Source organism: Phalaenopsis equestris, unplaced genomic scaffold (genome assembly GCF_001263595.1).
Source record: "Phalaenopsis equestris unplaced genomic scaffold, ASM126359v1 Scaffold000203, whole genome shotgun sequence".
Taxonomy (NCBI): Eukaryota; Viridiplantae; Streptophyta; class Magnoliopsida; order Asparagales; family Orchidaceae; genus Phalaenopsis; species Phalaenopsis equestris.
The window spans coordinates 2,613,018-2,627,455 of NW_018164645.1; the positions used below are offsets into that span (position 1 = coordinate 2,613,018).

At 36.4% G+C, this 14,438-nt stretch overlaps 1 protein-coding gene across 6 annotated transcripts in view; it reads right to left on the reverse strand.

The window, feature by feature from the left end:
• Positions 1-14,438, reverse strand: part of LOC110022993 (phytochrome B) — a 34,293-nt gene that overhangs the window by 18,953 nt on the left and 902 nt on the right. For 5 of the 6 annotated variants that reach the window (XM_020722181.1, XM_020722177.1, XM_020722179.1 and 2 more), the window contains exons 2-4: positions 6,039-8,174; positions 5,071-5,878; positions 2,045-2,338 (exon numbers count right to left, since the gene is read on the reverse strand). In XM_020722181.1, coding sequence (XP_020577840.1) covers positions 2,045-2,338; positions 5,071-5,878; positions 6,039-8,145 — 3,209 coding nt within the window. In that variant the 5' untranslated portion in view covers positions 8,146-8,174. The remainder of the gene's footprint in view (positions 1-2,044; positions 2,339-5,070; positions 5,879-6,038; positions 8,175-14,438) is intronic. The other variant, XM_020722182.1, reaches the window with a different exon arrangement.

Genomic DNA, 14,438 nt, shown 5'->3' on the forward strand with positions numbered 1-14,438 from the left:
GATAAAAAATTGGGAGGAGACATACCTGCTTCAATCAGGTTTCGGTTTTGAGCGGGGCGGAACGGGGCAAGTTGCTTCGATCAGCACAAAACACCCGAGCGACGGTGGAAGATGAGCAGCGGTCGGCCTAGCAGGGGGAGGAGAAGGGGGAGTCTTCGTGAAGGGAGCAACGAGTAGGGGCTTCAGAGCGGGACGATCGAGAGGGGCGATCGAGCAAGAAGCGGCTATTTCCCGAACAGGAGGAGGAGAAGGGGAGTCTTCGCAAAGGGAGCAACGAGCAGGGGCTTCGGAGCGGGACGATCAAGCGGGCTGGCGGTATCCCGAAGAGGGGAGGAGAAGGGGGAGTCTTCGCGAAGGGAGCAACGTTCGGAGCGGGACCAATCGAGCGGGGCGATCGAGCAAGAAGCGGCGGTTTCCCGAATTGGGTTAGGGTTTCTTTCGAGCGGGAATTTGAAGCGGGGCAAACGAGCCTTTACTGCTCGAGAAAGCCAGGCTACGAGGTCGACCCCGCGACCGACTTTCTTCCTTTTTAGCGGCAATCGATCACTGCCGCCGAAGGAAAGCACGCGAAAATTTTTTTAACTTTCTGTTTTGGGGCCGCAACGTTCGAAAAACGCGGCCTCAAACGGAGCCTTCGATCAAAGACATGGGCCAAATGCCTCGGTTTCTGAGTATCATTAGGAACTTCTTCACACAGAAGCTATGTTGGGATGCAAATCAGTCCACTCTGTTTCCTAGCAAGCTGAAAATGCAAACTATGCCAAACCAACTACTTGAAAATCCTACCAACGACAAAAAAATAACCTAGAAAGATACAAGACAGTGTCGGCAACTCACAGGTTGTTCACAATATGTTACAATAAGTAGATCTAACATCTCTTCTGCAGTCAATCGTTTATGACAACACAAGCACATGCAAACTCTCTCAACTCACCATTATCAACTTCTAAAATGATTACTTCAATACCAACAAGGTAACACCGACTTCGACAATACGATTACGCCAGAAAACCTCACACTCCACATTAATTTTGATTCAGATTGGGCTGTTGTTCAAAAAATTGTCGATCCACCACAGGTTTCTGCTCATTCCTGGGTGCCACACCTACCTCATGGACTGTCAAGAAACAACATATAGTAGTCCGACCTTCTACAGAAGCCAAATATTGCGCTCTTGCAGCAGGCATATCAGATGACATTTGGTTACATTATCTAAGTCAAGATTTTGGCTTTCTAAAATTTCAACCAACCAAATTATATTTTGATAACCTCTCCACAATTATATTTTGATAATCTCTCCACAATAATACAGGAAACAACCTAGTGTTTCATGCATGTACGAAATATATCAAGATAGACTACTATTTTATAAGGGATCCCATCCGATTAGGAGAGTAAACACCAAGATCAATCTCCAGATGCTCTCACTAAATCTATACCTAAACAATGGCTCAACCTGCGTCGATCCAAGCTAATGGTTCTCCCTAGACCTATCACCTTGCCAGGAAATAATATCACCACTATGACAGATGGAGAGTAAAGAGAGTAATGTCTTGGCCATAACCAACAAATCTGAATTGTCAAGATAAGTTGGTTAGTATACCTGTAGCTAGAACCTTCTATTCTGTCTATATATACGTACCATGTACTCTCTAGTAGAAGATATATACAGATATCTTTCCGTTGTATCAACTGTTTACCGATTCTCTCCATTTACTGTCAACAATATGCAAACACACAAGAATGCGAGGATTTATGGATCAAAAACATATTAATAATCAATAACCTGTTTTCTATTTCATTTTAAATTTGTTTTGCTCCCGTTGTGCTGTGAAAAAAAAAACAAATTAAGTAGCTTTCGTGAGAAGATTCCCATGAAGTTGTAGGAGAGAGCACTTGTTAGGTGTGGATTTCCAAAGTTCATTTCCCAAGAGAAAAAACCATTTACTTAAACAAAGGCAGGGGTAAAGCTCTACCAAACACTAGCCTTTAAACATACAACTGAAGTAACTTGCATAAGAAAGATTAAAGTCGAGCCACACACCTGAATTGTAAATGCACAGCATCAGTTCCATCAGAATTCTGCTTTAGGGTTAGGTTGATCTGGATTTCCACCCATCCTTCAGGTGATGGTGCACAACACACCATGCTCAAAAGAAAATGAGCCAAGGCTTGTTGAATTCTAAGTTCATCCCCATGAACAGAAATTATTTTTACCTCTTCAGGGATATCTCGAATCAATTGTAAGCCTCGTTCTCTCAACAAAACCATCACTTGACTCACAACAGCATTAATAACATTTCCAAGTATAAATTCACTTTTGTCAAGCTCCAATGAACTGGAATTAGAAAGAAAGAGGTACATAATTAGTTCGTGTAGAGCAGCCAACACAGCAATTATGAAATCAAACACGTCCTTTGATTTTTTTTTTCCTAGCTAAAAATTTCTGTAAGTTTTGTACATCAACGGAGGACATGAAAAGCATAAAAAAATTGCATCAAGGAGAAGAACTGATGTGGTGGTGGTGGGAGAGTCTCCATCTAAGTAGGCGCGCTCTTGTTTTATAATGGCGTATGGAGGGATTGTGGAAAACTTTTGTTGTGTTTATAGAGGAAATGGTTGGAGGCCAAGAGTTATCTGCTGAGGGAAAATTGTTTTGTTAAGGCATGTAAAAGAGGAGGCTCGTGCATAGTGCTTAATTGGCTTGAACAATAGAGGATAAACAGGCAACAGGGTCTCCAAATCAGAGGAGATTTGGAGTGTTATTTATTTATGGTTTGCTAGAAAGGTGGAAATCCAAGAGCACTAGGATTATGGTTTGATGTTGGTGTAGAAGGCTGGCGGATGTTGAGGTATGCTAGAGTTGTTAAGGAGTTATCAAGGAAGGGAGCATTTAGGTTTTGAGGGTAGGCTAAGAAGTTGAAATAGGATGAATGGTAAAAAATAAGGAAAATGGACAACTCACCAAAGATCTCCAAGGATATGACAACCAAGTTTTGTAACCAAGCAAACAAAACTTATTATTCCAATTTATTCTTCAAAAGAGAGATTACATGGCCTCTACAAGAGAGAAAGAAAAAACAAAATGCATGGAATAATGGATTGGAGGGTCCACCATAACAATTATGGAAAGGAGCGTTTCCAATTGATTGCAATATCATAAATTCCTACTTTTAGTGGTTGGCTATGAGGAAAAATTGGCTTATTTTTTTATTTGGCCATGCTCTTTTGAAATGAAGGAGGAGAGGAAAAGGAGGAGGGGGGTGATGAAAAGGTCAGCCAATGCTAGTTCAAGTAATGTGCACTGAAAATTGTGAATGTTGATGAAGATGATATTCATTCTTGATACAATGCTTTTATTAGTAATCTTGTCACCGATCTATGTAAATGCGTTGGCGTTACATAAAAATGAATCTGACTATTATTCAAGCTTCAAAGAAAGTTACATATCATGACAAATGAGGTATAAGTTATGGGCCTATGGCCAATCCCAAAAAATTTACCCAATCATTTAAGCATAAATTGGCTTTTGCCCACCAATACCAAGCACCACCTCACTCTTCAAATGAGTTACCATCAAAATGGGTTCAAGCATGATGGAAAATAGTTTAATTTACGATGAAATGTTTGCGCCTCCTTTGATAAAATGTAAACCTAACTATTTAAACTCTTGCTTTCATCTATCATATATTACATCCAATTGCAAGATATTAATAGAACAGCCAGAAGACTCATGAACATGGCTATAATATGTATTCACCATGATCTCCAACGAAAATTCAGAAGAATACTGTATCAAAAATGAAAACTGTCCATGCTGTCATTTTTTCCTAGGGTATTCTCTAAATGTGCCCCATTTACAACACCACATCAGAAGACAAATTATGAAAAATAGTTTAATTTAAGATGAAGTGTTTGTGCCTCCTTTGATAAAATGTAAACCTAACTATTTAAACCCTGGCTTTCATCTACCATATATTACATCTAATTGCAAGATACTGATAGAACAGCCAGAAGACTCATGAACATGACTATAATATGTATTCACCGTGATCTCCAACGAAAATTCAGAAGAATACTGTATCAACAATGAAAACTGTCCATGTTGTCACTTTTTTCCTAGGGTATTATCTAAATGTTCCCCTTTTTTTTTCAGAACACCACATCAGAAAGCAAACTATGAAAAATAGCACGTTGGAGTTTTTTTAATTAGCAAATTTTAAGTTTTTAGCACTGTAATCTAAAAGAGAAATTCACAGATGCCGTCCAATACAAAGCCATCACATTATTAATAAATCTAATCTACCTTGATCCATATCTGATACAATCACGAGGAAGGAAAAGTATCTGAAAGTGGGATTCACCTGTCATGCAGTTGATCATATGAATGATGCTAGAAAACCATAAAGGTGATCAATATAAGTCACTGGCGACTAGAAAGAATAAATACTGAAAGATACACATGCCAAGAATCTTAACTTTCATAGCAAATGTTTTAGGACGCCTGTAATACTTAGGGCATGAAGCATTCATTTCTAGTCCCTCCTATACTTACAAAGTCACCAAAGAAATTTTGCATAATCTTTGGATATGACGCCTTCGAAGCAAAATCACAACCCAAGCTTCACTTTGCCACATTATTGAAAAAATTGGACACCCTTGGATAATGTATCGGATACACCACTTAATGCTTCTTATTTTATTGTTCATCTAATAAATTTTTCAGCACTTACATGTTTTTTAGACTGTATATATTCCTTAACACAAATGGCACTAGTCTGTATCCTGATTATTTAGTAAATCAAACGTACCACACTTTATCGCACAACTCTCTATCCTCATTATATATAAAAGTCTATCTTAAAGAAAAAAAATGAATCAAATAAATAATGTATATATCAATTTCAGAATTGAAATATTGTCCTTCAATACCGTGTAGCCTATCCAAACTATGTACAAAAAAACTAACCAATGCAGACTTCTTCATATAAGGATACATAAGAATTAAAACGTAAAGAAAATGTACAAAGCCAAATTAAAAAATATGAACTTAAAGTGGATTAAGCATACCCATTCTCAATACTTTCCAGATCGACATCATTTAGAATTCTTTTCATCTGCCTTGTACAAGAATTACTGGTTTCAAGAAATTGCTTCTGATCATCAGATAACTCTGTCATCAGCAAAAGAGAGTTTGTGAATTGAATCCCACTTAGGGGATTCCTTATCTCTTGACAAATGTAAGCCAGTTCTCTCATTTTGGCAAAACACTTCTTTTCCTGCTGCCTCTGAACTTCAAGGGCCTGTTGCAGTTCTGGACTAGCTATCTGAAAGAAGCAAAAAGCTCCAGTAACCTTGCCTTCCATATCTCTTTTTGGATTTGCCGTCAAGAGTGCCTGAATATATTTTCCATTTCTATCGAAAAATACAATAGGGGATTTCTCAGTTTCCTTCCCTTCAACTGCATTATGAATGACAATCATGAACTTTGTAAGGGCATCTGGGCCCTTTAGTCGGCAGCAATTGCCAAAAACTTCTCCAACCAGTAGCTTTCCAATCATGTCACTTCTGAGCCACCCTGTAAGCCTCTCCATAGCAACATTCCATTCTGAGCAGCAAGCGTTTTCATCTGAAGCAAAGATGGGAGGAATCAGAGGGTTGAGGCTGTGAACAATCGCTTTATAATCACCTTGAATATGAGTAAACTTATCCATAACTGCCTTCTGCCCAGTTATATCGTGGCCAACAAAACAGACTCCAACAATTTCGTCAGTGTAATCTCTGCTAGAACAAGCATTTACAATGACATAAACTGCTTTCTTTGGTTTCTGTGAGCCAAATGTTCGTAACTTTATCTCCACATTTTTATCTTCTTCACCTGCTTAAATTTAGATGAAACAGCAGAGGCAATATATTAGCAAGGCCAAATACCAGCCAATATAAATTGAAAGGCTTGAAATTGAAACACTTTAACTGCATGTATCTAACAGTTGATTAGAACAACATTCCAATAAACGAAATGACAAAACGAAGTCTACCTCTTAAGGCACGGAAAAGAAATTTCTCAACTTTTGCAGCAGAATCCTCAAAGACGAGATCTTTTACCAGTGATCTCCCCATGGCTTCCTCAACAGAAAGCCCGATCAGTTCAGCAACCTTAGCATTCCAACCATTTATTAGGCCTTCTGCATCAACTGCAAAGATAGGTACCGTTGCTGTCTCTATCAACCTCACCATCTCCCTGGCAACAGAGCTGAGCTCATTGATCCCTTGTATATCCATGTCACTCAACTGCCCACTTATCATTGCCTTGGAATCACTCTTCCTATCAGGTGCATCCCTGAAAGAATCCCTTAGTATTAGCTGCAATGAGTATATTGCATCCATCTCTGCATTCTCCCATGGCAGGCTCCTGTTTTTGACTACCTCCAAGAAAGCTTTGAATGATGAGCGTGGATGCATATTGGTGCCATCATCCTTGTCCTCGGGGTGATGCTTTGCGCCGCCCCACTTGACCTCCTTTGCCGTCTGTGACCGGAACCAGAACAAGTAGTCTTTTGATGAGATGGCCGCAACCACCATTCCACAAACAATGTCACCAAGGGAAGCAGCACCAGGATATCCAGCATCAGCCAAGCTATCAGTGCTCAATCCAGTAGAATCCCCATGAAACACGAGCAACCATTCAATGATGTCTTTGATCTGAGATTCATTCGGAGTAACACCAAGAGGATAGTATTTTTCCCGATGATACAATGCAGCACCATCACACTTGACAAGATCCATTATGCTAGGGCTCTGGGTTACAATACCAACTGCAGAATCACGAAGTAACATATCACACAAAAGGGTTTGAGTTTTCAATATGTGCTTCTCCGACATCTGTGAGGCCAACTGTAGCTCCATATTCAATTGCAAACCAAAAGCCTGCATCAAGAACTCACAGGCATACCGAAGCGGGAATGGAACGCACCGTTGAGAAGTGTGATGACAAACAACAAGACCCCATAACTTCATTGAATTCCTGGAACCACCCTCTTCTTCACCACTACTGTTAATGGTGACAGCCATGACAAGCGAAGCAACCGATCCCATGTTGGCCATGTACTGCGCATGACAACCATGGGGAGCTCTGAGCGTCGAGCCTACAAGACAGAGCGGCTGCTGCAGGCGCTCATCTTGGATTAACTTTACGGGATTCGCACTGCAATCGGCAATCATCCTAACCCTATTCTGCTTGAACAGAAACCGAGAGGCTTGTGGGATATCTGTGGCGGGATAATGGAGGCCAAGGTAGGGCTCCAGGTCGTCTCTCTTGCTCTCTGCTACAACCTCTCCATGCTCGTCAGCGTGGAACTTGTACACCATTACCCGATCGTAGCCGGTTAGCTCCTGGACGTGCCGAACAACGGTTTCGCAAAGCAGCTTGATGTCGCCGCCTGGGAGAGCCTGGAGACTAGAGATCGCCCGCACGGCTAACTTCTGGGACTGAACCACACCGGCGACGGAGAGAGAGGGGTCCTCCGTTCTAGCCGGCTCTAGATCAATGACGATGCCGACGTCTATACGGTGAAGAATAGCATAAAAGGGCTTACCGGATTTCTTCGAGTGGACCAAGAGAGGATTCAAGAGAGTGATCTCGCGAGCGTTCGCAGCGCGTTCAAGGAGCGCGGAGCCCGGTGCAGTGAATAAGGAGCGAGCGTCGGTGCCGATCTCAAGGAGCTCGAGCTTCTTATCACCATCATCTTCGAGTAAGGGGACGGATTGGTGATTGAGGTCGAGAAGATCGGAAGCGTTGGCGGAGAAAGCGATGATTCGGAAGGACGGCTCGTCGACGGCGAGGGTGCAGCCGAAGGGTTGGATATGGCCACCGCGTTGAATTTTGGAGAGATAGGCCGCGATGTGTTGATGTTCCGGAGAGGAAAGTAAGGAGGAGGAGGAGGAAGGAGTAAGTATGTATTGTGAATATTCCAAAAAGCGGGCGCCACCTCCGGCAGACTGTTCGAAGGCTGCGTGGAGGCGGGCGTCGACGGAGAACTGAGCGATGGCTTTGCTGACGGAAGAGCTTGGGTGTTGAGCTGAACTTTCGGCGGGGTCGGATGAAGAGGTCAAAGGGAGGAGACCGCGGCGGCTACCGGAGGCCATGAATGGGGACGTTGGATGGGTCACAAGACCTGTGAGGGGTGAAGTGAAAAGAGACGATACCAGCGAGCCAGTGTCTCCCCGTGAAAGGGGGGATTTTTATTTTTATCTGTCAAAATTGAGTGTTTTTCTCCTTTTGATATTAAATGAATCCTTTTCAAAAATTCTAATTTTCCTAATTTACTTTTGCGATGCACTAAAAATTATTTTATTTACATCTCTAACATTTAAGGGCATTTTTACATACATATCATACAAATCTTACGTATTTCTATATCTAACACCTAAACTTTATTCTTTAGATTTATACCTCTTGCATGCCATAAAATTCATGGCGGTAGATGATGCTTTAAATGTTGTCAAGTACTGAAAACCACATACGTTTACATGCAAATCAAATAGTATATGGATTTGAGTTCGTGAATCAATCCCACAATGAACTTGTTCAAATTCCAAATTAAGAAAAATTCTAGTCTACTTATTCTATGTATGATTTGAAAATTTTAAATTGGGTAACAATTGAAAGTTACTAACCTAATTTTTACAAAGAGTAGAAACTTATTAACCAAGTTTTAGGATTTTAATGATGTGAAGAAACATCCTTTGAATCTTCCCTAGCAATTTAGTCATATCCATATGACCCCAATGTTGTCGAGAACAATAATATTGATTGGTTTCTTCTGGTGGTCTTAAAAAATGTTGGTGTTTCATATTATAGTTCATTCCCTAACCATGTAAAAACTTGTGTTTTCATGTTTTCCTCAGTGGTTGCACTACTCTAGCGATAATATTTCAATTCTCCTAAAAAAGTGTATGTTGACCTTTTTTAACATCTCACGTGGTCATTTTATGAGCAAAATGTTAACATATCAACATTCTACAGTTAATAAATCAATCAAACTACAATGATAATTTTGACATGCATACCAACTCAAGATACAGAAATTTAGCTACCACTCATTTGAAAGAAACACAAAGATAAACTTGTTTCAAAACCAAAGAAAACACAAGTTAAAATAATCTCATCATGATGCTCCGCTAAATTATAAAAGTTTACAACGAATTTATAATGATCTTGCTCTTTGAGTACAAAATACTCTCAATCTCACTTACCAACACTCGATCCATTCGGGGAACACTCGCTCACACTCACAAAGTTTCCACGGATTCCTCCTTTGAAGTGCTACAATTAATACCAATTATTCTTTAGAAACACCCTTTATTGTGTCTTGCCCTCTCCCATTCCCTTTTGGTCTCTTCTCCTCCCAAAAGCCCTTATCTACTTTGTAGTAAGCCAATTTAACTCATTAAATGTGAAATGACGCAAATTGAGACATCCAAATTATAATCTCGCACATACAAGCACTTGGACACCTATTGCCCTAGTTTGGGGCGACTGAGCACCCAAAACTACCGTGTGGGCACCCAGGACATGCGCCTAGTCCTCTGGTTCTGGGTGTCTAGGCTTCAAAGGCTGACACTTGGGTGCAAGTTCAACTTATTTTGAGTCATTTTCATTTTCTTTGCTCCCCAAGTTGTCTAATCACCCATGCAACATGTATACTACATCAAATACATGAAAAATCATAGCAATGATATAAATAATATAAAAATTTAATGAAGAATTAATACACATCAAATATCTTCAAACTTAAATATTACTTGCCCTCAAGTAATTTAAATTCTAAAGCTAGAATCTTTGAAAATTAATGGTAGTTTTAAGTATATGATCTCATAGTTTTAATAAAGAGGCGAATAAAATATTCATAATGCATAAACCTCTGAGATTGATTTTTGTAAAAATACCTAATGTCCCCAAATAACTTGTTTTAACACTCTTTCTATGTAATTTTACATAAACACTTATTTGGTTGATTGAATAAGATTATTTCTTAAATATATAATTCAATTTGACTAATCAATTAAATAATGATGATTCAACTATTATCTCTTGAAAATCGGTACTCTAAATTTAAAGTATGTTATTTATTTTTTAACTTTTAGAAAGTGGGTTGGTACCAATTTTATAATTCAAGCTTAATCTAAAGCTTCTCTTCGAAAGCTCCTAAAATAATTTTCTTTTTTACTTAGCTTTCACAATTGTTCTTTTTCTTTTGACTTTTATTTCTCTTTTTTTTCACTTTCATAAAGGATTATTATATCTGGTTAAAATATTCTTTAATAATTTTGAATACTATCTATTTCTTAGGTAAAATTCTCAATTATCTCTTAATGTAATTCAAACTATTAATGTTCATTGGGTGCCAACTAAGAACTAAACTATTTGATGTGATTAATTATTAGATTTTATATATTTTGTGGGTTAATTTTATTTATAGTCAACTCTAATCTAAATGTTTAGGAAGTTTTATATATAAGATAATTTAATTTTAATTAGAAAACAGTCGTCAGAGAGTTACTTATAGTTGTAGAGCATAATGATTACATCTTTTCATTCATGCAATCAAACCATCAAACAAAAGCAAAAATAAAAAATAAAAACAATCAAATTCATTATACTAAATCAATCTTAAAGCCAATTCACATAAATCAAACTATATAATTCTTAGGTTGCTTCCTAAGTAATGCTTCATTTTTTGTCTTCGACATAACACAATCAAATCATTCATAAGAATTTTCTCCAGGATTAAATTGCAATTTCAGTGGCCCTTGATAAATCTTCCAATGTTCCAATTGTCTTGGAGGATTTCCTAAGACAATAAATTTTGATATCAATCTAAAATCTTCTTCAATACATGCATTCTTCCCTACAACTTTACTCATAATTTTTTGTAATTTTCAATCTCAATTCTACAACACACTTTTAGAGGATACGTACAGGGTAGAATCATATTATAAATCATAAAGGTTCTATCTTGATCCAAAACTCTCATAGTTAACTCTCTTTTTTGGAAATCAATATTTTCTCTTTCAGTGGCAAGAACTTGTCTATCAAGTATGATTGGGATCTCAACATCTTCGTCCATGTTCAACACAATAAAAGCTGTTAGGTTAATGAACTTATCAACTTTAATTAAGACATCTTCTATAATCCACCAAGGGTAAGTAAAAGTTTGAAATGCACATTGAAGGATTGCAGTGGTAGCTTGAACTTCTCCTAATCCTAATCTCTTAAAAGCATGCAACGACATAAGCTTGTGATGTATAGTTGAACTGTGACTTTATGTTGTATTTTAGTTTAATTTTATGTTATTTTTACTCTTTTGAAAGGTACTTTATTATATTTTGTTGGATTTAGGTAAATGATGGAATTTCAATCTAAGCATAGAAGCAGTGCCTAGGTGCTAGCCAAGCAGTGCCCATTGCACCAGTTATTATAGCACCAAAGTGAGAAAGTCATTTCAATTAATGTGTGATGCTAATGTATGTTGTAGGAGCAATGCTAGGACAATATAGAGATAAGATTTTTCATGTGATTTACTATATGAGTATGACTTCAAATGAATCACAAGTGAATTATATCACAACTGATAAAAATTTGCTTGTATTAGTTTTTTTATTTGATAAATTTAAGTCTTACATAATAGACACTAAAGTTAAAATCCATATCGATCACTGTATAATTAAATACCTTATAACTAAGAAGGATGTCAATCATGAATTGATATGTCATCCACTTTTGTTATAGAAATTTGATTAGAGATAGTAGATAGGAATGAAATTGAAAACCACATAACATGCCACTTGTCTTGATTATATAGAAAATATTATTCTAACCTGCTTTATGACATCCATGGGAAATTTTTTGATTAATAATTGCTCACCATTTTAAACAAAATATTTTTTGTTATGCTAACATACCGAACTACATTTTCAGTAGTGTTATATCTTTGGACATGCTAGATAACCATAAAAAAAAGTTTATTTTTTCATATTTTATTTTTAGGATAAATTATATTATTTTGAAAGGATAAGGATTAGATTGTTAGGAGATTTGTTCCACTAGAAGAAATTATTAAAGTCTGTCATGATTTTGAATTTGCATGGTTTTTTGGATGACTTAGAATTGTTGCTAAGATGGTACAATATAAATTTTATTGGCCTACCTTATTTAAATATGTTAATGATTATATTAAGATCTGTGATAGGTGTCAGAGGGACAAAATATTTCTATAAGAGATGGGATGTTCTTAAATTATATTGTGGATGTATAGATTTTTATGTTTGGGGAATAAACTTCACGGGGCTTGTAAACCTCTATTTTGGTAAATTTTTTTCATCCACTTTCCCTATGTAGAACTAGGTTTCCTTCCTAGAGGATCTAGGTGATTCGGCTTTAAGTGGGCTTGAATGTACCTTTTTTGGTTAACTTGGGCTTGGGCTTAATTTAAAATAAAATTCCACTCAAAATTAATATAATTTTAATAAATAAATTAAATAGACTTAAATTTTTATTTTTTTAAATAAATAGATGAGTAATTTAAATGGACTTGAATTAAAACTTAAAATTGATATAGTTATAAATTCAAATAAAATATTAAGCTCAGTATTAATGAAATTTAACTTAAAATTTTAATTATCAAAATTAAATTAAAATTCATCGTGAATTTATTGAAGTTTGTGTGAGTGTCAATCTACATCTATATATATACATAAATACACACACAGACACAGACACAGCAACAAATATATATTGATTATGTTCATTGGGATGAGGAGATGTGAGATTTTTTTACTTTCAATTAGTGAAATTAAGTTGGTGATAGACTTACAACAAGTGGTGATGAACATGAGAAAATTTTAAATTTAACTTCTAATGATTTAGCTGAAAAAATTATATGGCATGTGCATTATAGTTAGAATATACTTTTTTTAGTTCTTATGTATACGGTAATTATACATTAACACTTTTATATTTAATAATTTAAATATTTTTTTGGCTAATTCAATCATTTAATTTCCTTTAGCATCAAGTGATGGTGACAACATCCATCGCCAATCAATCAATCATGTCGATTATCAAGAGAAAAAAGAAGATTGTTTACCCTCCAAGATTTCATACCAACATTATTGTTGCTCTCATTACCATGACTTGCTTACCGATGAAACCGCCTCGTACCACTTTACTTGCACATACATCATCCTATTATTCCTAGCTCCCATTGAAACCACACTATTTTTCCTTTTTCAGCAACATAAGTTATGAAGAGCCTAGCTATCACCATCAACCATAATCACTATATGACGTTAGTTCATCCACTCTTATTGATCATGATGGAGTTAGGACACCCACTTCATGCACTTTTACTGAGTGTGAGGAAGATGAGTAAGTTTGTATGCACTACTTTTATTTTATTTTATTTAAGTAGTCCTAACAAAATTTTTTTTACAAGTTTAATCTATACATATAACCAACCCACAAAATCATAGGAGTAATAAAAATAAATATGCTGCTTTATATTTATCCTGAAAGAAAATATCAATAAAAATGCAAATAAGTGTTTTAAATTTTGAGATATTAATTAAATTTTCTGCACTCATACAATAAATATTGATCTAGTTAAAAAGATTTCCATTTATATGCTTTATACCACAAAAAAATTCGTGGCTAATACAGAAAAACAAATATATTAGGAAAAAAATTTAAGATAAGAGGTATTGTTTGTTCGTTTACACTACATTTTCATAGACATTTGCGGATCTTAATATATGTCTATTTGAATTGGAGATTAAATATGAGGTGAGCCATGTAGGGCATGTGTCTCTCATGATTATGTTTATAATAATAATAATAAATAAATACATTTGGCATCTTATAGTGGCGATATAAGCAACTCTCTATGTACTAGAGGCCCAATTGCCCGTACCAATATAAGAAGAGATTGGTAAGTCATAAGCAATATATGTTAGAAAATTTTATAAGCATTATTTACTAATTTTATGAGTATGTTCATAGAAATAAGTGATTTGAAGAGAACCGACTAGTGTAAAGTTATATAGTAGAAAATTGGACCACCAGTAGGTTGATGTCAAGTGACAAAGAGCACAAAGAGCTTGTGTAAGAAAAATATTTATTTTTTATTTATAATCCTTGTGAAAATATATTTTATTTTAGTTTTAGCGCAATACTTTATAGGATGAGTACATGAGAATGAAAGAGGTTCGGGGTCTAGGAACTTCAAGCGCAAGAAATTCGAGCAGACACTCTGAGTAATCTAAGTTTGATATATAGAGAAGATATTGGAGGGAAAGAAAAAAAACAATACAGGATTTAGGTTTTTACGGGACAGAAAAATAAAGGAGATGGAAAAGGAAGTGAGGGGAATAATGGAAAG